The 20,752-nt window shown below is 44.2% G+C and overlaps 1 protein-coding gene across 9 annotated transcripts in view; it reads right to left on the reverse strand.

Moving 5' to 3' along the window:
* AMACR (alpha-methylacyl-CoA racemase) overlaps nt 1–20,752 on the reverse strand; it is a 67,509-nt gene that overhangs the window by 18,656 nt on the left and 28,101 nt on the right. For 3 of the 9 annotated variants that reach the window (XM_056545615.1, XM_056545548.1, XM_056545587.1), the window contains exon 2: nt 1,462–1,710. In XM_056545615.1, the coding sequence (XP_056401590.1) occupies nt 1,462–1,710 (249 nt within the window). Of the gene's footprint in view, nt 1–1,461; nt 1,711–8,150; nt 8,174–11,066; nt 11,332–13,248; nt 13,312–14,216; nt 14,228–18,687; nt 18,707–18,762; nt 18,786–20,752 lie in introns of those variants that run through there. The other 6 variants (XM_056545578.1, XM_056545571.1, XM_056545594.1 and 3 more) reach the window with 6 other exon arrangements.

A 20,752-nucleotide genomic window follows, 5' to 3' on the forward strand; every position in this document is an offset into this window, starting at 1 on the left:
AGCAAATCCCCATAGAAAAGCTGTCGTGCTCCAGACAGTTCCTGACACGGACAGAGGTGGCAGCAGAGAGCACTGTGGTCAGACTGGAAAGAACTACACAACTTCCTCTGGAGCATACAACAGCTGATTAAATACTGAAAGGATTAAGATTTTTATATAGAAGTAATTTAAAAATCTGTTTAACTTTCTGGCACCAGTTGATTTGAAAATATTATTTTTTTCCCACTAGAGTACCCCTTTAAAGGAGTAGTCCAGTGGTGACTCAGTGGTGAACAACTTATCCCCCCTATCTTAAGGATAGGGGATAAGTTTGAGATCGCGGGGGGTCCGACCGCTGGGGCCCCCTGCAATCTCCTGAACGGAGCCCCGAGAGCCCGCAGGAAGGGGGTGTGTCGACCTCCGCACGAAGCAGCGGCCGACACGCCCCCTTAATAAAACTATGGCAGAGTCGAAGCGCTGCCTTCGGCAATCTCCGGCTCTGCCATAGAGATGTATTGAGGGGGCGTGTCAGCCGCCGCTTCGTGCGGTGGTCGACACCCGCTATCTGGCCGGAGAGCCTGGCCCCCGTACAGAGAGATGGCAGGGGGCCCCAGCGGCCGGACCCCCCCCCCCCCGATCTCAAACTTATCCCCTATCCTTAGGATAGGGGATAAGTTTTTCACCACTGGACTACCCCTTTAAATAACATTTCTATAACTACTGACATCCAAAGGCTGTCCATGTAATGATTGGACATGCTGATTCCTCCTGAGTGATGAACTCTCTTTGTAGCCATCATCGAGCTAGTGGATCCTGAACTCCTTGTACAGTGATCCCTCAACTTACAATGGCCTCAACATACAATAGTTTCATCAAACAATGGTCTTTTCTGGGTCATTGTAACTTGAAACCAGACTCAACATACAATACTACAGACAGTCCAGATCTGTGAAACGTGTCAATGGCTGGAAGAACCAACCAATCAGAATGGACATTCACTGGTAAAACCCTTGTATTACTGAAGTGTATGCACTGACTGGTATCTGGTAGCGCCCCCTACAGTACAGGGAGGTATTACATGTTCTTTACTACCCTTTACCTGTACCAGGGTTACCTGCTCCTTTGGACACCAGGTGAGGGCGGCTCCATTACTTTTTTAGGACATTGCGTGTACTGTACAGGACCCTGAAGAAGCTCCTGTCCTCTACATAGACAGTGATTACAGCTCCCGGCAGATCTTTATTACTTTTATATGTAAGGATTTTTCTTTATTCCTCCCTTTTTCCTATTTTGGGGATGACATTTTGGTGGCTTCAGAACCAATTACCAGGTTTCCATAGAGTTATGGTCTCAACATACAATGGTCTCAACATACAATGGTCGTCCTGGAACCAATTAATATTGTAACCTGAGGGACCCCTGTAGAGGCTGAGAATCCCCTAATAGGGTGCACTATTATATAAGACGTAATAAGAATCTTACCATGTCTGAAAGGCTCGATCAGGACATCTGATTGCTGACATAACTTCTTCAGGACACCAATCCCTTCCACACTCTTCAGATTTAAGGCTATAGATCTTTTACCCCGTGCCATAGAGTCGCTTGAATACGTTGTATTGGATCTATCCACCCGGATGACTTTGGCCCCGAAGTCTGCAAGTATCATTCCACAGAAGGGGGCCGGGGCCAGTCCAGCCAGTTCCAGCACTCGGACTCCAGCCAAGGCCATGACTGCCAAAAGAAATCATACAAAAATAAGTGCCGGGCATTTTATAAAGCATTAGACAGATCAGTGTTTCTCAACCAGAGTGACTCCAGCTGTTGCAAAACTACATCTCCCAGCATACCTGGACAGCAAAAGGCTGTCCGGGCATGCTAGGAGTTGTAGTTTTGCAACAGCTGGAGGCACCCTGGTTGGGAAACTCTCAAGACAGAGCCCCCCTTGTTCTCAGTGTACAGAGCCCCGCTTGTCCTCAGTGTACAGAGCCCCGCTTGTCCTCAGTGTACAGAGCCCCGCTTGTCCTCAGTGTACAGAGCCCCGCTTGTCCTCAGTGTACAGAGCCCCGCTTGTCCTCAGTGTACAGAGCCCCGCTTGTCCTCAGTGTACAGAGCCCCGCTTGTCCTCAGTGTACAGAGCCCCGCTTGTCCTCAGAGTACAGAGCCCCGCTTGTCCTCAGTGTACAGAGCCCCGCTTGTCCACAGTGTACAGAGCCCCGCTTGTCCTCAGTGTACAGAGCCCCGCTTGTCCTCAGTGTACAGAGCCCCGCTTGTCCTCAGTGTACAGAGCCCCGCTTGTCCTCAGTGTACAGAGCCCCGCTTGTCCTCAGTGTACAGAGCCCCGCTTGTCCTCATTGTACAGAGCCCCGCTTGTCCTCAGTGTACAGAGCCCCGCTTGTCCTCAGTGTACAGAGCCCCGCTTGTCCTCAGTGTACAGAGCCCCGCTTGTCGTCAGTGTACAGAGCCCCGCTTGTCGTCAGTGTACAGAGCCCCGCTTGTCCTCAGTGTACAGAGCCCTGCTTGTCCTCAGTGTACAGAGCCCTGCTTGTCCTCAGTGTACAGAGCCCTGCTTGTCCTCAGTGTACAGAGCCCTGCTTGTCCTCCCACACTTCCTGTATTTGGACTCCTCATAGAGACACACAGGCAATAGCTGCAGGAACAAAAATATACACATTTTTTAACCAATGTATATTAGAAATCTACATATAATGGTATTATCTACATTATATAAAAAGTTTTTGTTGATGACAGGTACACTTTAAGTAAATGGGGCATAAATTGTAATACCACACACAGCCTGAGGACAGGGGTGGTGCTGTTTTTTGTTTATTTTATTTATTTATTATAATTTTTTTTTCTTACAGCCGTCTGTCCCCGTTTTTTTTTTTTTATTCCCCGTTCCAGTTCCATTCTTTCAGGCTGTAAACAGATTAAAAACGGTTTTAAAAGAATTCCATTCATGTCAATGGGATTTTTTTTTTACAATCAGTTTACATCCGCTTGTACCCATCTGCACTCATTTCTGGGTTTTTTTACGGCAGAACTTCCGTCATTGAAGTCTATGGAAAACGGTTGAGCCTTTAATGTCATGTGTTTGCATCCGTTTTTTCAATCCGTTTTTACTTCTGAGCATGCTCAGAACAAAAACATTATTTTTTGGGGGGGGTTTATTAACTGAACAATAACGGATACAAATGGATAACATCCGTTTGCATCCCTTATTGTCTGTTTTTTTTTTTTTTTTTGACGGGAGAAGAACAGACGGGTCTAGACGGCCGTGTGAATGCAGCCTTACATTTGTTGTGTTTTTCTGTCCCTGGATATACGGATAGAAATAAATGAAGCAATAAATGTCTCCCCGGCTGTATCAAATGCAATCCCACAAGACAGGGCTTGCAATTACCAGAGGACAGATTGTAATTCATCGCTATGAAATTACCTCGAGAAGCCGATCCCGGACATGATCAATTTACAGCCACATTATTAGAGAAAGGCAAATGAATGAAACATTGGATTCCTTATCTGGCGCAATTAATTCCTGGAGCGATTATTTCACATAGAACCCACGGTATAATAATAATCACTCATTACCGGGATTCTCACAATTTAAAGGGATCCTCCTAAAATTTTAAGTTATCCTCTATTCCCAGCTGATCTATGGGGGTTCCACTGCTGGTGCCTTATCTGCCGTATGAGTTAAAGGGGTACTCTAAAAAAAATTCAAATCAACTGGTGCCAGGAAGTTATACAGATTTGTAAATTACTTCTATTTAACAATCTTAAAAGGGTTACTCCGCCCCTAGACATCTTATCCCCTATCCAAAGGATCGGGGATAAGATGTCTGATCACGGGAGTCCAACCGCTGGGGACCCTCCCGATCTCCCTGCTGCACTCGATGTTTGTTTACGTCACGCCCCTCCCATAGACTGGCATTGAGGGGGCATGACCGGGACGTCACGAGCCTCCACATCGCCAGTCATCGGACACGGAGGGACCCCCGCGATCTCGGCTGCGGCACCCCAGACATCCGGTGCACGGTGTTAGACATAGTGCTAAAAGTACAGTGTTTTTTTAAGCATACATTTTCTATCAGTTCCTATGTCATTCATGTGTATCATCCTTTGCCAGTCCTGTAATGCTGGGACTTGTAGTTTTGGAATAGTTGGAGGTACAATGTTTTGATAACTTTTTTTGCAGTAGTGTTGCCTTCAGGTGTGTGCCTACAGCTTTTGCAAAACTACAACTCCCAGCATACCCAGACATCCTTTGACTGTCCAGGCATGCTTGGAGTTGTAGTTTTGCAACAGCTGGAGGCACATGTTTGGTAAAACTCTGTGACCCTTGGACACCTCATGCTGCTGTGGGACTCATCAGTGTCTCAGGAGGTATGGGGACCCCTAGTGGTGGGATTTTTAAGGGCACTTTTCTTTAATAAAATGTGATTTTTTTTTTTTTTATGAAGTATATTAGAAAAACTATTGTTTTGACAAGATGAAGTTTTATATCCGACAGTGCCCATTTAAAGGCAGTGCCAAAAAGTTTCTACTATTTTGTGTATAAAACTCCTATGCAGACCTATGAGTCTCCATGATAACAGGCTACTAACCCTGTATAGTCAAATCATTCTATAACACTCTCTCCAATCTATCTTCTGCTTCTTGCCAGATGGCATGTGGTAGCTTAACCTGTTCAGGACGTAGGGCATATGCAAACGCCCTGCATCCCGAGTCCGCCGCTAGCCGGTTGGGGCCCGGAACGGGATGCCCCCCCCCCCCCCCATGTCGGTGATCGCAGAAAATCGCATGTCAATTCACACATGCGATTTTCTGCTATTCCGGGCTGATCGGGTCTCTGGTGACCCGATCCCCCGGAAAATAGGGATGATCGGAGTTGTCAGTGACAGCCCCGATCATCCTGAGGGATAGGAGCAAGGTCGCAGTGCTGCAATCTCCTCCTATCCCCTGCCATTAGTCAGAACAGATTCTGACCAATGGCAGCGCAGGACAGGGGGTTGCCATGGAAACCCCCCGTTCTGCCCACCCCTGGATGTCGGGCAGAACAGGGGGGAGAAGATGGAGACCGGTAACTTACCTGAAGATGGCGTGGGGACCGAAGATCATCATGGATACTGCAGAGATCCTGGCTCAGGTAAGGAAACGTGGTAACCCCTAGGAAGGCCAAACTGCAACTCCCAGCATGCCCAGACAGCCAAAGGCTGTCTGGGCATGCTGGGAGTTGTAGTTTTGCAACATCTGGAAGGTCACAGTTTTGAGACCACTGTTACAGAGTTGCCCAAACGGTAGCCCTTCAGATGTTGCTAAACTACAACTCTCAGCATGCCTAGACTGCCCAGGCATGCTGGGAGTTGTAGTTCTGTAACATCTGTCCCTTCAGATTTTAAAATTTTCATGACATTTTTGAAAATTGCTGCTCTACTTTGAAGCCCTCTAATTTTTTCAAAAAGTAAAAATATGTCCATTTTATGATGCCAACATAAAGTGTTATCTATTCCAAGAAAAGCAAGCTGCAGACAGTGCACACCCAAAATGAGTATAAATACAAAAAACTTTATTAGTAGAAACCATAAGAGGAGACACATACATCTAAAAAACATTTAGAAAGGCTCCCAAGTGAGCCTAAAAACATCACTGGGGAAGGGGACATGACCCCCCAACCCCAACCCTGCCCTGATATCAATATACAGATAGTATAATATAGTATAGTATACAGATATATAGCTAGTGTTCCAAAGTGGTATGTGCAAAATAGCAGAAGGTCATATTAATTAAATCAAATAAGTATATAATATAAATCAGGCAATAATATAGTATAAGTGCAGAAATAAGCAAACCACAGACGGAGGAGCAATATTACAATACCAAAAGGGCAGGGAGAGCAAAGCCCCTTTGTATTTATACTCATTTTGGGTGTGCACTGTCTGCAGCTTGCTTTTCTTGGAATAGATAATGTGTTTTTTTGCTGTAAGTAGCACCCCAACTTTATTGTTGTAATCCATTGGTTGAGCCCTTCCTCCTTTGTTGTGCCAACATAAAGTGGACATATTGTATTTGTGAAGAAAAATTTAGTTTATTTGGAATATCCATTTTCCTTACAAGTAGAGAGCTTCAAAGTTAGAAAAATGCAAAATTTTCATGAAATTTGGGGATTTTTCACCAAAAAAGGATGCAAGTAACGCCGAAAATTTACCACCAAAATAAAGTAGAATATGTCACGAAAAAACAATCTCAGAATCAGAATATTCGGTAAAAGCGTTTGAGTTATTAATGCGTAAAGTGACGGTGGTCAGAATTGCAAAAAAAGGCCCAGTCCTTAAGGTGAAAAAGGGCTGCGTCCTTAAGGGGTTAAAGGGGTACTCCAGTCTCCAGTGGAAAACATATATATTTTTTTTAAATCAACTGGTGCCAGAAAGTTAAACAGATTTGTAAATTACTTCTATTAAAAATCTTAATCCTTCCAGTACTTTTTAGCTGCTGTATGCTGCAGAGGAAATTTTTTTCTTTTTGAATTTCTTTTTTATCTTGTCCACAGTGCTCTCTGCTGACACCTGATGCCTGTATCAGGAACTGTCCAGAGCAGGAAAAAATCCCCATAGCAAACCTATGCTACTCTGGACAGTTCCTGACACGGACAGAGGTGTCAGCAGAGAGCACTGTGGTCAGACAGAAAAGAAATTCAAAAAGAAAAGCATTTCCTCTGTAGCATACAGCTGCTAAAAAGTACTGGAAGGGTAAAGATTTTTTAAAGGACAACTGCAGCGGAATTACACTTATCCCCTATCCACAGGATAGGGGATAAGTGTTTGATTGCGGGGGGTCCGACCGCAGGGACCCCCCTCGATCTTCCTAACGGGGCGCCGGCATTAGCGCCCATGGTGACGTAGTGTCGACCTAGAGGTCGACGGTGACGCCCCGTCTCCTCCCCGTCCCCATACAGTTCTATTGGGGATGCGGGGAGGCATGAATGCTGCCTCCCCGCCTCTCCCATAGAGATGCATGGAGGAGGCGTGCCGGCCGCAACATCATGCTGCGGCTGGCACGCCCCCTGCACGGGAGAGCTGCGGCCCCGTACAGGAGATCGCTGGGGGCCCCAGTCTTCGGACCCCCCGCGATCAAACACTTATCCCCTATCTTGAGGATAGGGGATAAGTGTTTGTACTGCTGCAGATGTCCTTTAAAGGGTAACTTTCATCAAAAAAACTTTTGATATATTATAGATTAATGTATGCATAATAACTTTCCAATAGCATGTTATTAAAAAATATGCTTCTTTCTATTTAATTTTCCACTTTGAAAAAATGACCACTAGGGGTCTCCCTACCAGTCCTTTTTTATAGATTTCAGACTCATGCTGGAGTCCTAAATCTCAGACTGCAGCCAGGGACACAGACAAACTCAGCACTGCTCCCTGCCAGGAGTTTGTCTGTGTCCCCGGCTGCAGTCTGAGATTTAGGACTCCAGCATGAGTCTGAAATCTATAAAAAAGGACTGGTAGGGAGACCCCTAGTGGTCATTTTTTCAAAGTGGAAAATTAAATAGAAAGAAGCATATTTTTTAATAACATGCTATTGGAATGTTATTCTGCATACATTAATCTATAATATATCAAAAGTTTTTTTGATGAAAGGTACCCTTTAATAGAAGTCATTTACAAATCTGTTTAACTTTCTGGCACCAGAAGATTTAAAAAAAAATATATATATATTTTTCCTCCGGAGTACCCCTTTAAACACCTTTTCACAGTATGCCATCCCTCAATGTAGTATTGCATCCTATCTATTCAAAGCAATGGCATGAAATAGATAGGTGGCCTGGGTCTGCCAGAGTAAGGCTAGGTTTCCACTTTTTTTTTATTTGTCAGTTTTTGGATATCTGCCACTGCAGTTTTTGAGCCAAAGTCAGAAGTGGATCCATAAGGGAGGAGAAGTGTAAGTCCTTCCTTTATATGTCCTATTCCTTTTGAATACATTTCTGGCTTTGGCTCAAAAACTGCAGTGGCAGATATCCAAAAACTGCCAAGTGGAAACCTAGCCTAATAGCAGCAGAGTGCCCCCTTTCCAATGAAGTCCATACATCCTAACCAGCCATATGGAAAGGGGCTGTACAGGAGACTTCCCCATGTGAGTTTTTCATCACTGCCCTGTATTCACACCTACCTGCAGTTACCTTTCCTCTCCAAGTATCTGTCAGACTAGAGCAATAAATAAAGAACTTTGCACATAATTTCAGGATAGTCAGGGACACATCATCAATGATTAACACCATCACCCAGGAATACAAAAACAAGAGGTCATTTCTTCCAAAAACAGCACCACACCTGCCCACAGGTTGTGTGTGGTATTACAACTTGGCTATATTCCCTTCAATGGAAGTGAGCTGCAATACCACACACAACCTGCAGATGGATGTGGTGCTGTTCTTTACAACATGTGATGCTGTTTTTCTAGTTCAGGATAACCCCTTTAAAAATGTTACAGTACTGAAGGATGGTACATAACAAGGATTTGAGATCAGTAGGGGACCCCTGTCAATCCGCAACACGAAGAGGGCGCCATCGCTGCAGTATCTGATTCAGCAACATGCACGGATGAGTGGTGACCGGGAGTTGTAGGTGGTTTAAAGGGGAACTCCAGCGTTCTGAACATGAGGCCATGATCATGACGTATTAAAAAATCTTAATCCTTCCAATAGTTATTAGCTTCTGAAGTTGAGTTGCTGTTTTCTATCTAACTGCTTTCTGATGACTCACGTCCCGGGAGCTGTGCAGCTCCTATGGGGATATTTTCTCATCATGCACAGCTCCCGGGACGTGACATCATCATTGAGCAGTTAGACAGAAAACTTCAGAAGCTAATAACTATTGGAAGGAGAGATGAGCGAATTTACAGTAAATTTGATTCGTCACGAACTTCTCGGCTCGGCAGTTGATGACTTTTCCTGCATAAATGAGTTCAGCTTTCAGGTGCTCCCATGGGCTGGAAAAGGTGGATACAGTCCTAAGAGACTCTTTCCTAGGACTGTATCCACCTTTTCCAGCCCACCGGAGCACCTGAAGGCTGAACTAATTTATGCAGGAAAAGTCATCAACTGCCGAGCCGAGAAGTTCGTGATGAATCGAATTTACTGTAAGTTCGCTCATCTCTATCAGGTACTCCTGCTCAGTTCACTGAATTCGTCTCATACCTGAACGACGTAAATGACATGAACATGCTGTTCCCCTCGGTTTTTGGTGGCAATCAATTGGAATTTTTAGATGTAAAGATTGAGGTGAAGAATGGTAAAATTACTACTTCAGGTTTCCAAAAAAAATACGTCAAGAAATGATATGCTTCATAATAAATCATCCCACCCGAAAAGGGTAAAATCCAGTATTCCGCTCAGCCAGCTGGTCCATTTGAAGAAGATTAATTCGGACCCCCTGATCTTTGATAAACAAGCAAATGAATTGGAGAATCGTCTAGTTGCTATGGGGTTACCCCACAACAGTTCTCCCCCAGGCAAGAAAAAGAATTGATAAAATTCCAAGAAAAGAATTACTGAAGAAGAAAAAAAGTAAAATAAAAATGGAGTTGCAGAGATGTGTTTTTTCGTTAAAAAATGGACCGATGAATGATAAGATACGGAAATCGATTCATTCAAATTGGTATATTTTACAAAGTGACCCCGACATCACGGACTTGACTAAAAACAAACCAAGTATAACTTACAAAAGAAACAAAACTATTCTGGACTATCTAAAAAGGAAAAGTAAAGCTAACAAACATAGAGAAACTACGTGGTTAGAAAAAGAAAATTTAAAGGGCAACTATGCCTGTGGATCGTGTTCGTTTTGCATATATAATCTGAAGAAGAAAACATTTAATTTAGGTTGACACGTAATACAAGTTAAAGGGGTACTCCGCCCCTGGCATCTTATCCCCTATCCAAAGGATAGGGGATAAGATGTCAGATCGCCGGGGTCCCGCTGCTGGGGACCCCCGGGATCGCCGCTGCGGCACCGCGCCATCATTACTGCACAGAGTGAGTTCGCTCTGTGCGTAATGACGGGCGATACAGGGGCCGGAGCAGCGTGACGTCATGGCTCCGCCCCTCATGACATCATGACCCGTCCCCTTAATGCAAGTCTATGGCAGGGGGGGTGACGACCGCCACACCCCCTCCCATAGACTTGTATTGACGGGGGCGGGCCGTGATGTCACGAGGGGCGGAGCCATGACGTAACAATGCTCCGGCCCCTGTATTTCCCGTCATTACGTGCAGAGCGAACTCGCTCTGCGCAGTAATGATAGCGGGGTGCTGCAGCAACGATCCCCGGGGTCCCCAGCAGCGGGACCCCGGCGATCTGACATCTTATCCCCTATCCTTTGGATAGGGGATAAGATGTCTAGGGGCGGAATACTCCTTTAGGGTGCGTTCCCACAGGGCGTATATGCAGCGTATTTGAAGCTGCGCAAAATGTATGGCAGCAGCGGGAAATACGCTGCGTATTCCTTGCTCACTATACACACAGGGCTTTCCGGCGGCAGCCCTATGTGTGTAGTGAGTTTTGGAGGCGGAGTCATATGCCGGCGTGTCTGTGTCTGTCCCGCTGCTGCCATACATTTTGCGCAGCGTCAAATACGCTGCGTATACGCCCTGTGGGAACGCACCCTTAAGCATCTAATTACATGTAAATCAAAAATGGTAGTGTCCTGCATTATTTGCCCTTGTGGAAAATATTATATTGGTAAAACCATCAGACCACTTTTTCATACGTGAACATCTAAGATCCTTTAGAACCGGAAAAAATGCCACAAAATTAATACAACATATGCAAAATTGTCACAAAATTCGCAGCATTGGAAAAAGTGGATGCCTCAGTCAAAGGAAAAAACCTACAGGAAACCCTGTTACTAAAGGAATCAAGGTGGATTTTAATGATAAAAATGAATATGCAGCACTATTATGAAAATTAAAGTTTTTTCCTTCTACGCCCCTATTCACATGAACGTTTTCTCCTTCTACCCGTTATTTTACTAACACTGCACCTATGTAATGAATTTTTGTTTGGCACTTTATGAGTTAACCCTCACCTGTTTAGGATGGGATTCTTTCACCTGTTTCACCTTCTTTGTTCATTCACAGCATTGGCTAAAAAGCAAGGAGGAACGCTATGACGATTATCCGGCCTGACGAAGCGCCCTTTGGCGCGATACAGGACCGTGGCCGCCGTCTGAGCTTCCCCCCTATTCCGTCTAGCCTTCCTGCAGAGGCTCCTCATGCCGAGCCCCCCGTGAATACAGCTTGAAGACCATGTGAGTGCTCCGTTTTTTCTGCACCTCCTTGTTACTATAGTGAGTTAAAGTTTGTTTTGTTTCGTTTGGCAGCCCAGGTACATAGGATTAATAAAATAAAAAAAAATAAAAAAACACCAGAGTACGGTACTTCTTTAACCCCTATCCTCTGGATAGGGGATAAGATGTCTAGCAGCGGAGTACCCCTTTAACCCAATTAATAACACTGACATATGTCCCATGGTAAAGCCATCAATGCAAAAAATCTGAAAAAAAGGCGCAAAAAAATCCAAAACGTATTAGCGACGGTATATTCACACACAGCGATAATGATGAGGCACATGACTCTGCTATCAGGCTACATTTACACTATGGAATGTCCTTCCCAAAATATTCTGGGCAGAGATCCCATCTGCTCCGGCTGCTGCCAAAATCCTTTGGCGCTAGGACCACACGGACACGCGCTGTCACCACTGACTAACAGGACTTCTGGGGCAGATTCAGATAACAAAAATCCTCAAAAGTTCCATCACAGACCGTCCACTGTATGAACACAGCAGAGGCATAGCCATTAAAGGGGTATTCCAGGAAAAAAAATGTTTTTTATATAAACTGGCTCCAGAAAGTTAAACAGATTTGTAAATTACTACTATTAAAAAATCTTACTCCTTCCAATAATTATCAGCTGCTGAAGTTGAGTTGTACTTTTCTGTCTGGCAACAGTGCTCTCTGCTGACACCTCTGTCTGCCTCAGGAACTGCACAGAGTAGAAGAGGGTTGCTATGGGAATTTGCTTCTACTCTTGACAGTTCCCGAGACAGGTGTCATCAGAGAGCACTTAGACAGAAAAGAACAACTCAACTTCAGAAGCTCATTAGAACTGAAAGGATTAATATTTTTTAATAGAAGTAATTTACAAATCTGTTTGATGTTCTGGAGCAAGTTGAGATATAAGTTTTTTTCCTGGATAAGCCCTTTAAGGTCAATGGGACTGTGATCCCTGAAGAAATTCCTTGCGGACCTTCTTCGCGAATTCCACCTTGCAATTCTGTAGTGTGAACAAGCCCTTAAAGGGGTACTCCGGAGGAAAACTTTTATTTTTATTTTTATCAACTGGTGCCAGAAAGTTAAACAGATTTGTAAATTACTTCTGTTAAAAAATCTTAATCCTTCCAGTACTTATTAGCTGCTGAATACAACAGAGGAAATCCTTTTCTTTTTGGAACACGGTGCTCTCTGCTGACATCATGACCCCAGTGCTCTCTGCTGACATCTCTGTTCATTTTAAGAACTGTTGTGAGTAGGAGAAAATCCCCATAGCAAACATATGCTGCTCTGGACAGTTCCTAAAGTGGAAAGAGATGTCAGCAGAGAGCTCTGTGTTCCAAAAAGAAAATAATTTCCCATGTAGTATTCAGCAGCTAATAAGTACTGGAAGGATAAGGATTTTTTTTTATAGAAGTAATATACAAAACTGTTTAACTTTCTGGCATCAGTTGATTAAAAAAAATAAAAAAATAAAAATAAAAAAAGATTTCCACCGGAGTACCCCTTTAATGTAGCAAACAGCAGGCATGAGGCCTCTGAATACTTGTATTTAAAAGAAAAATTAAAATATACCCGTAATTGTGGAAAAATAGATACAAAACTATAGGGCCCCTTGTGACGTCATGCCACGCCCCCTCCATTCATGTCTAAGGGAGGGGGCGTTTCAGCCGACACATCCCCTCGCATAGACATGAATGAAGGGGGCGTGGCTTGACGTCACAATCACGGCTTCCGGCTCCGAGCATTATGAACAAAATGTTCAAAACGCTGCAGCATCGGAGTACCCCCTTTAAGTGACCCCATGACTCCATTAATCGCAGGCCGAGCCGCACACTCTGATGCGGGGGTCGTTTGTGCAGCCCATTAATTTCATCACTGTCGGCCGCACATCCCCCATTTATACAAGACTACTGGGGGGTAGTTATCAACAAACCTGTGCAGGGGATGAGCTGAGCCGTTTCCCATAGCAACCAATCGGATGTTTACTTTCATTTTTAAAAAGGCCTCTGAAAAAATGAAAGAAGCGATCTGATTGGTTGCTATGGGCAACCAGTTTTTTTTCCCTCTTCACAGGTTGTGATAAATCTCTCCATACGTGTGGCCGATGATATAAATGGCCGCGCAAAAGATGCGATCAGCCTTTCCTTGTTGGCTGGCTCTACGCGAGTCTATCATAGGAAATGAATAGTTTATTAATCGAGTAGAACTATTTCATGGAGCATCCGGTCTGTACCTCTGTGTCAGTGGACCCACATCTATAGGTTACAATCAATATATCAGTATTTCCCAACCTGGGTGCCTCCAGCTGTTGCAAAACTACAACTCCAAGCATGCCCGGACAGCCTTTGGCTGTCCGGGCATGCTTGGAGTTGTAGTTTTGCAACAGCTGGAGGCATCCTGGTTTGGAAAAACTGCCATATATCATGCTTCATCCCCCCCAAATCAGCAGGGCGCCCCTTTATATTGTCATATATTGTCAGAAAGCAGCGTCCCCCTGTAGTCAGATTACAGATTTATTGCCGGACAAAAAAAAACGTAGAAAACCACGATTTTCAGAACAACAAAAAAAAGCGGATACGGTCCAAAAATGAGCGCAGGACCGGTGGGGATAGTGTGGTGTGAATGAGCCCTTACATTGTACAGCTACTCTTAATACATGTGTATTCTATATCACTGTAGACTGATATGGTATCTGCTCTATATACACTACAGAGCTCTTCTATATACATGCATTATACTGCACACAGCACTGTACCTGCTCTATATACTGTACCTGCTCTATATATACTGTACACAGCACTGTACCTGCTCATTATATACTGCACACAGCACTGTACCTGCACTATATATACTGCACACAGCACTGTACCTGCTCATTATATACTGTACACAGCACTGTACCTGCTCTATATACACTGTACCTGCTCTATATACTGTACCTGCTCTATATATACTGTACACAGCACTGTACCTGCTCTATATATACTGTACACAGCACTGTACCTGCTCTATATACACTGTACCTGCTCTATATACTGTACCTGCTCATTATATACTGTACACAGCACTGTACCTGCACTATATATACTGCACACAGCACTGTACCTGCTCATTATATACTGTACACAGCACTGTACCTGCTCTATATACACTGTACCTGCTCTATATACTGTACCTGCTCTATATATACTGCACACAGCACTGTACCTGCTCATTATATACTGTACACAGCACTGTACCTGCTCTATATACACTGTACCTGCTCTATATACTGTACCTGCTCTATATATACTGCACACAGCACTGTACCTGCTCATTATATACTGTACACAGCACTGTACCTGCTCTATATACACTGTACCTGCTCTATATACTGTACCTGCTCTATATATACTGTACACAGCACTGTACCTGCTCTATATATACTGTACACAGCACTGTACCTGCTCTATATATACTGTACACAGCACTGTACCTGCACTATATACACTGTACACAGCACTGTACCTGCTCATTATATACTGTACACAGCACTGTACCTGCACTATATACACTGTACACAGCACTGTACCTGCACTATATACACTGTACACAGCACTGTACCTGCTCATTATATACTGTACACAGCACTGTACCTGCACTATATACACTGTACACAGCACTGTATCTGCTCTATATACACTGTACCTGCTCTATATACTGTATCCGCTTTATATACTGCACACAGCACTATACCTGCTCTATATATACTGTACACAGCACTGTACCTGCTTTATATATACTGTACACAGCACTGTACCTGCACTATATGCACTGTACCTGCTCTATATACACTGTACCTGCTCTATATACTGTACCCGCTTTATATACTGCACACAGCACTGTACCTGCTCTATATATACTGTACACAGCACTGTACCTGCACTATATACACTGTACACAGCACTGTACCTGCTCATTATATACTGTACACAGCACTGTACCTGCTCTATATATACTGTACACAGCACTGTACCTGATCTATATACACTGTACACAGCACTGTGCCTGATCTATATACTGTACCCGCTTTATATACTGCACACAGCACTGTACCTGCTCTATATATACTGTACACAGCACTGTACCTGCTCATTATATACTGTACACAGCACTGTACCTGCTCATTATATACTGTACACAGCACTGTACCTGCTCATTATATACTGTACACAGCACTGTACCTGCTCTATATATACTGTACACAGCACTGTACCTGCTCTATATATACTGTACACAGCCCTGTACCTGCTCTATATATACTGCACACAGCCCTGTACCTGCTCATTATATACTGTACACAGCACTGTACCTGCTCTATATATACTGTACACAGCCCTGTACCTGCTCTATATATACTGTACACAGCCCTGTACCTGCTCTATATATACTGTACACAGCACTGTACCTGCACTATATACACTGTACACAGCACTGTACCTGCTCTATATGCACTGTACCTGCACTATATACACTGTACACAGTACTGTACCTGCACTATATATACTGTACACAGCACTGTACCTGCTCATTATATACTGTACACAGCCCTGTATCTGCACTATATATACTGTACACAGTCCTGTACCTGCACTATATATACTGTACACAGCACTGTACCTGCTCATTATATACTGTACACAGCACTGTACCTGCTCATTATATACTGTACACAGCACTGTACCTGCTCTATATATACTGTACACAGCACTGTACCTGCTCATTATATACTGTACACAGCACTGTACCTGCTCTATATATACTGTACACAGCACTGTACCTGCACTATATGCACTGTACCTGCTCATTATATACTGTACACAGCACTGTACCTGCTCATTATATACTGTACACAGCACTGTACCTGCTCATTATATACTGTACACAGCACTGTACCTGCTCATTATATACTGTACACAGCACTGTACCTGCTCTATATATACTGTACACAGCACTGTACCTGCTCTATATACACTGTACACAGCACTGTACCTGCTCATTATATACTGTACACAGCACTGTACCTACTCTATATATACTGTACACAGCACTGTACCTGCACTATATACACTGTACACAGCACTGTACCTGCTCATTATATACTGTACACAGCACTGTACCTGCTCATTATATACTGTACACAGCACTGTACCTGCTCTATATATACTGTACACAGCACTGTACCTGCTCTATATACACTGTACACAGCACTGTGCCTGATCTATATACTGTACCCGCTTTATATACTGCACACAGCACTGTACCTGCTCTATATATACTGTACCTGCACTATATACACTGTACACAGCACTGTACCTGCTCATTATATACTGTACACAGCACTGTACCTGCTCATTATATACTGTACACAGCACTGTACCTGCTCATTATATACTGTACACAGCACTGTACCTGCTCATTATATACTGTACACAGCCCTGTATCTGCACTATATATACTGTACACAGCCCTGTACCTGCACTATATATACTGTACACAGCCCTGTACCTGCACTATATATACTGTACACAGCCCTGTACCTGCTCTATATATACTGTACACAGCACTGTACCTGCTCTATATACACTGTACACAGCACTGTACCTGCTCTATATACACTGTACACAGCACTATATAAACTGTACACAGCACTGTACCTGCACTATATATACTGTACACAGCACTGTACCTGCACTATATATACTGTACACAGCACTGTACCTGCACTATATATACTGTACACAGCACTGTACCTGCACTATATGCACTGTACCTGCACTATATATACTGTACACAGCACTGTACCTGCTCTATATATACTGTACACAGCACTGTACCTGCTCTATATATATACTGTACCTGCTCTATATATATACTGCACACAGCACTGTACCTGCTCTATATATATATACTGCACACAGCACTGTACCTGCTCTATATATACTGTACACAGCACTGTACCTGCACTATATAAACTGTACACAGCACTGTACCTGCTCTATATATACTGCACACAGCACTGTACCTGCTCTATATACACTGTACACAGCACTGTACCTGCTCTATATATATATATACTGCACACAGCACTGTACCTGCTCTATATATATACTGCACACAGCACTGTACCTGCTCTATATACACTGTACACAGCACTGTACCTGCTCTATATATACTGTACACAGCACTGTACCTGCTCTATATATACTGCACACAGCACTGTACCTGCTCTATATACACTGTACACAGCACTGTACCTGCTCTATATACACTGTACACAGCACTGTACCTGCTCATTATATACTGTACACAGCACTGTACCTGCTCTATATACACTGTACACAGCACTGTACCTGCTCTATATATACTGCACACAGCCCTGTACCTGCTCTATATACACTGTACACAGCACTGTACCTGCTCTATATACACTGTACACAGCACTGTACCTGCTCTATATACTGTACACAGCACTGTACCTGCACTATATACACTGTACACAGCACTGTACCTGCTCTATATATACTGCACACAGCCCTGTACCTGCTCATTATATACTGTACACAGCACTGTACCTGCTCTATATACACTGTACACAGCACTGTACCTGCTCTATATATACTGCACACAGCCCTGTACCTGCTCTATATATACTGTACACAGCACTGTACCTGCTCTATATACACTGTACACAGCACTGTACCTGCTCTATATATACTGCACACAGCACTGTACCTGCTCTATATATACTGTACACAGCACTGTACCTGCTCTATATACACTGTACACAGCACTGTACCTGCTCTATATATACTGCACACAGCACTGTACCTGCTCTATATATACTGTACACAGCACTGTACCTGCTCTATATACACTGTACACAGCACTGTACCTGCTCTATATATACTGCACACAGCACTGTACCTGCTCTATATACACTGTACACAGCACTGTACCTGCTCTATATATACTGCACACAGCACTGTACCTGCTCTATATACACTGTACACAGCACTGTACCTGCTCTATATATACTGCACACAGCCCTGTACCTGCTCTATATATATATACTGTACACAGCACTGTACCTGCTCTATATACTGTACCTGCTCTATATACACTGTACACAGCACTGTACCTGCTCTATATACACTGTACACAGCACTGTACCTGCTCTATATATACTGCACACAGCCCTGTACCTGCTCTATATATACTGTACACAGCCCTGTACCTGCTCTATATACACTGTACACAGCACTGTACCTGCTCTATATATACTGTACACAGCACTGTACCTGCACTATATATACTGTACACAGCACTGTACCTGCTCTGTATACACTGTACTGTACCTGCTCTGTATACACTGTACTGTACCTGCTCTGTATACACTGTACTGTACCTGCTCTGTATACACTGTACTGTACCGTCTCTGTATACACTGCTCTCCTTCCTTCTCCTCCGGACACTTCCTGCTTGTTCCCCTCCCCCTGGAAGCAGTCACTGAGCTCAGAGTCTACAGAGAGATCGGAGTACACAGTGCTGTATATAGGAGATAGAGGAGATCGGAGTGCACAGTGCTGTATATAGGAGATAGAGGGGATCAGAGTACACAGTGCTGTATATAGGAGATAGAGGGGATCAGAGTACACAGTGCTGTATATAGGAGATAGAGGGGATCAGAGTACACAGTGCTGTATATAGGAGATAGAGGGGATCAGAGTACACAGTGCTGTATATAGGAGATAGAGGAGATCGGAGTGCACAGTGCTGTATATAGGAGATAGAGGAGATCGGAGTGCACAGTGCTGTATATAGGAGATAGAGGAGATCGGAGTGCACAGTGCTGTATATAGGAGATAGAGGAGATCGGAGTGCACAGTGCTGTATATAGGAGATAGAGGAGATCGGAGTGCACAGTGCTGTATATAGGAGATAGAGGAGATCGGAGTGCACAGTGCTGTATATAGGAGATAGAGGAGATCGGAGTACACGGTGCTGTATATAGGAGATAGAGGAGATCGGAGTGCACGGTGCTGTATATAGGAGATAGAGGAGATCGGAGTGCACGGTGCTGTATATAGGAGATAGAGGAGATCGGAGTGCACGGTGCTGTATATAGGAGATAGAGGAGATCGGAGTGCACGGTGCTGTATATAGGAGATAGAGGAGATCGGAGTGCACGGTGCTGTATATAGGAGATAGAGGAGATCGGAGTGCACGGTGCTGTATATAGGAGATAGAGGAGATCGGAGTGCACGGTGCTGTATATAGGAGATAGAGGAGATCGGAGTGCACGGTGCTGTATATAGGAGATAGAGGAGATCGGAGTGCACGGTGCTGTATATAGGAGATAGAGGAGATCGGAGTGCACGGTGCTGTATATAGGAGATAGAGGAGATCGGAGTGCACAGTGCTGTATATAGGAGATAGAGGAGATCGGAGTGCACGGTGCTGTATATAGGAGATAGAGGAGATCGGAGTGCACGGTGCTGTATATAGGAGATAGAGGGGATCGGAGTACACGGTGCTGTATAGAGGAGATCGGAGTGCACAGTGCTGTATAGAGGAGATAGAGGGGATCGGAGTGCACTGTATATAGGAGATAGAGGGGATCGGAGTGCACTGTATATAGGAGATAGAGGGGAGCGGAGTGCACTGTATATAGGAGATAGAGGGGAGCGGAGTGCACTGTATATAGGAGATAGAGGGGAGCGGAGTGCACTGTATATAGGAGATAGAGGGGAGCAGAGTGCACTGTATATAGGAGATAGAGGGGAGCAGAGTGCACTGTATATAGGAGATAGAGGGGAGCAGAGTGCACAGTGCTGTATATAGGAGATAGAGGGGAGCAGAGTGCACAGTGCTGTATATAGGAGATAGAGGGGAGCAGAGTGCACAGTGCTGTATATAGGAGATAGAGGGGAGCTTGCTCTTCTGAGTGTTGCTGTGTAAGAGGGGGCGTGAAAGAGGAGTTACAAAAACAGGAGTTTGAAAGCAGGAGGTTGAGATCGCTGTGAGTGTTAATTTCTGAACCCACAAGGTCTTCAAAAAATTTTAAGTGTCATTTTGACTGTCTGTTTTTTCCTATACATTTGTGAAATCCCCATAACTAGATGGCCTCCATGTTGGAAAATGCAGTCCAATGTACATCCTGTTCAATGTATGCAATCCTTGAACAACAGTTTGAGGGTGCATATTGTTGTGCGAGATGTGTGCTAGTTGTCCGTTTGGAAGCCCAGATCCTGCATCTAGAGGGGCGACTGGCAACAATGAGAAGCATTAACAACATGGAGAGGAGTCTCGTGCTCACTGAGCAGGCACTCTCGGGAATAGAGGTGGGGGAGGACAGTGGGACGGAGTTGCAGGACAGTCAGGCAGTTAGCTGGGTT

This window comes from Hyla sarda, chromosome 1 (assembly GCF_029499605.1).
Source record: "Hyla sarda isolate aHylSar1 chromosome 1, aHylSar1.hap1, whole genome shotgun sequence".
In the NCBI taxonomy this organism is placed as follows: domain Eukaryota; kingdom Metazoa; phylum Chordata; class Amphibia; order Anura; family Hylidae; genus Hyla; species Hyla sarda.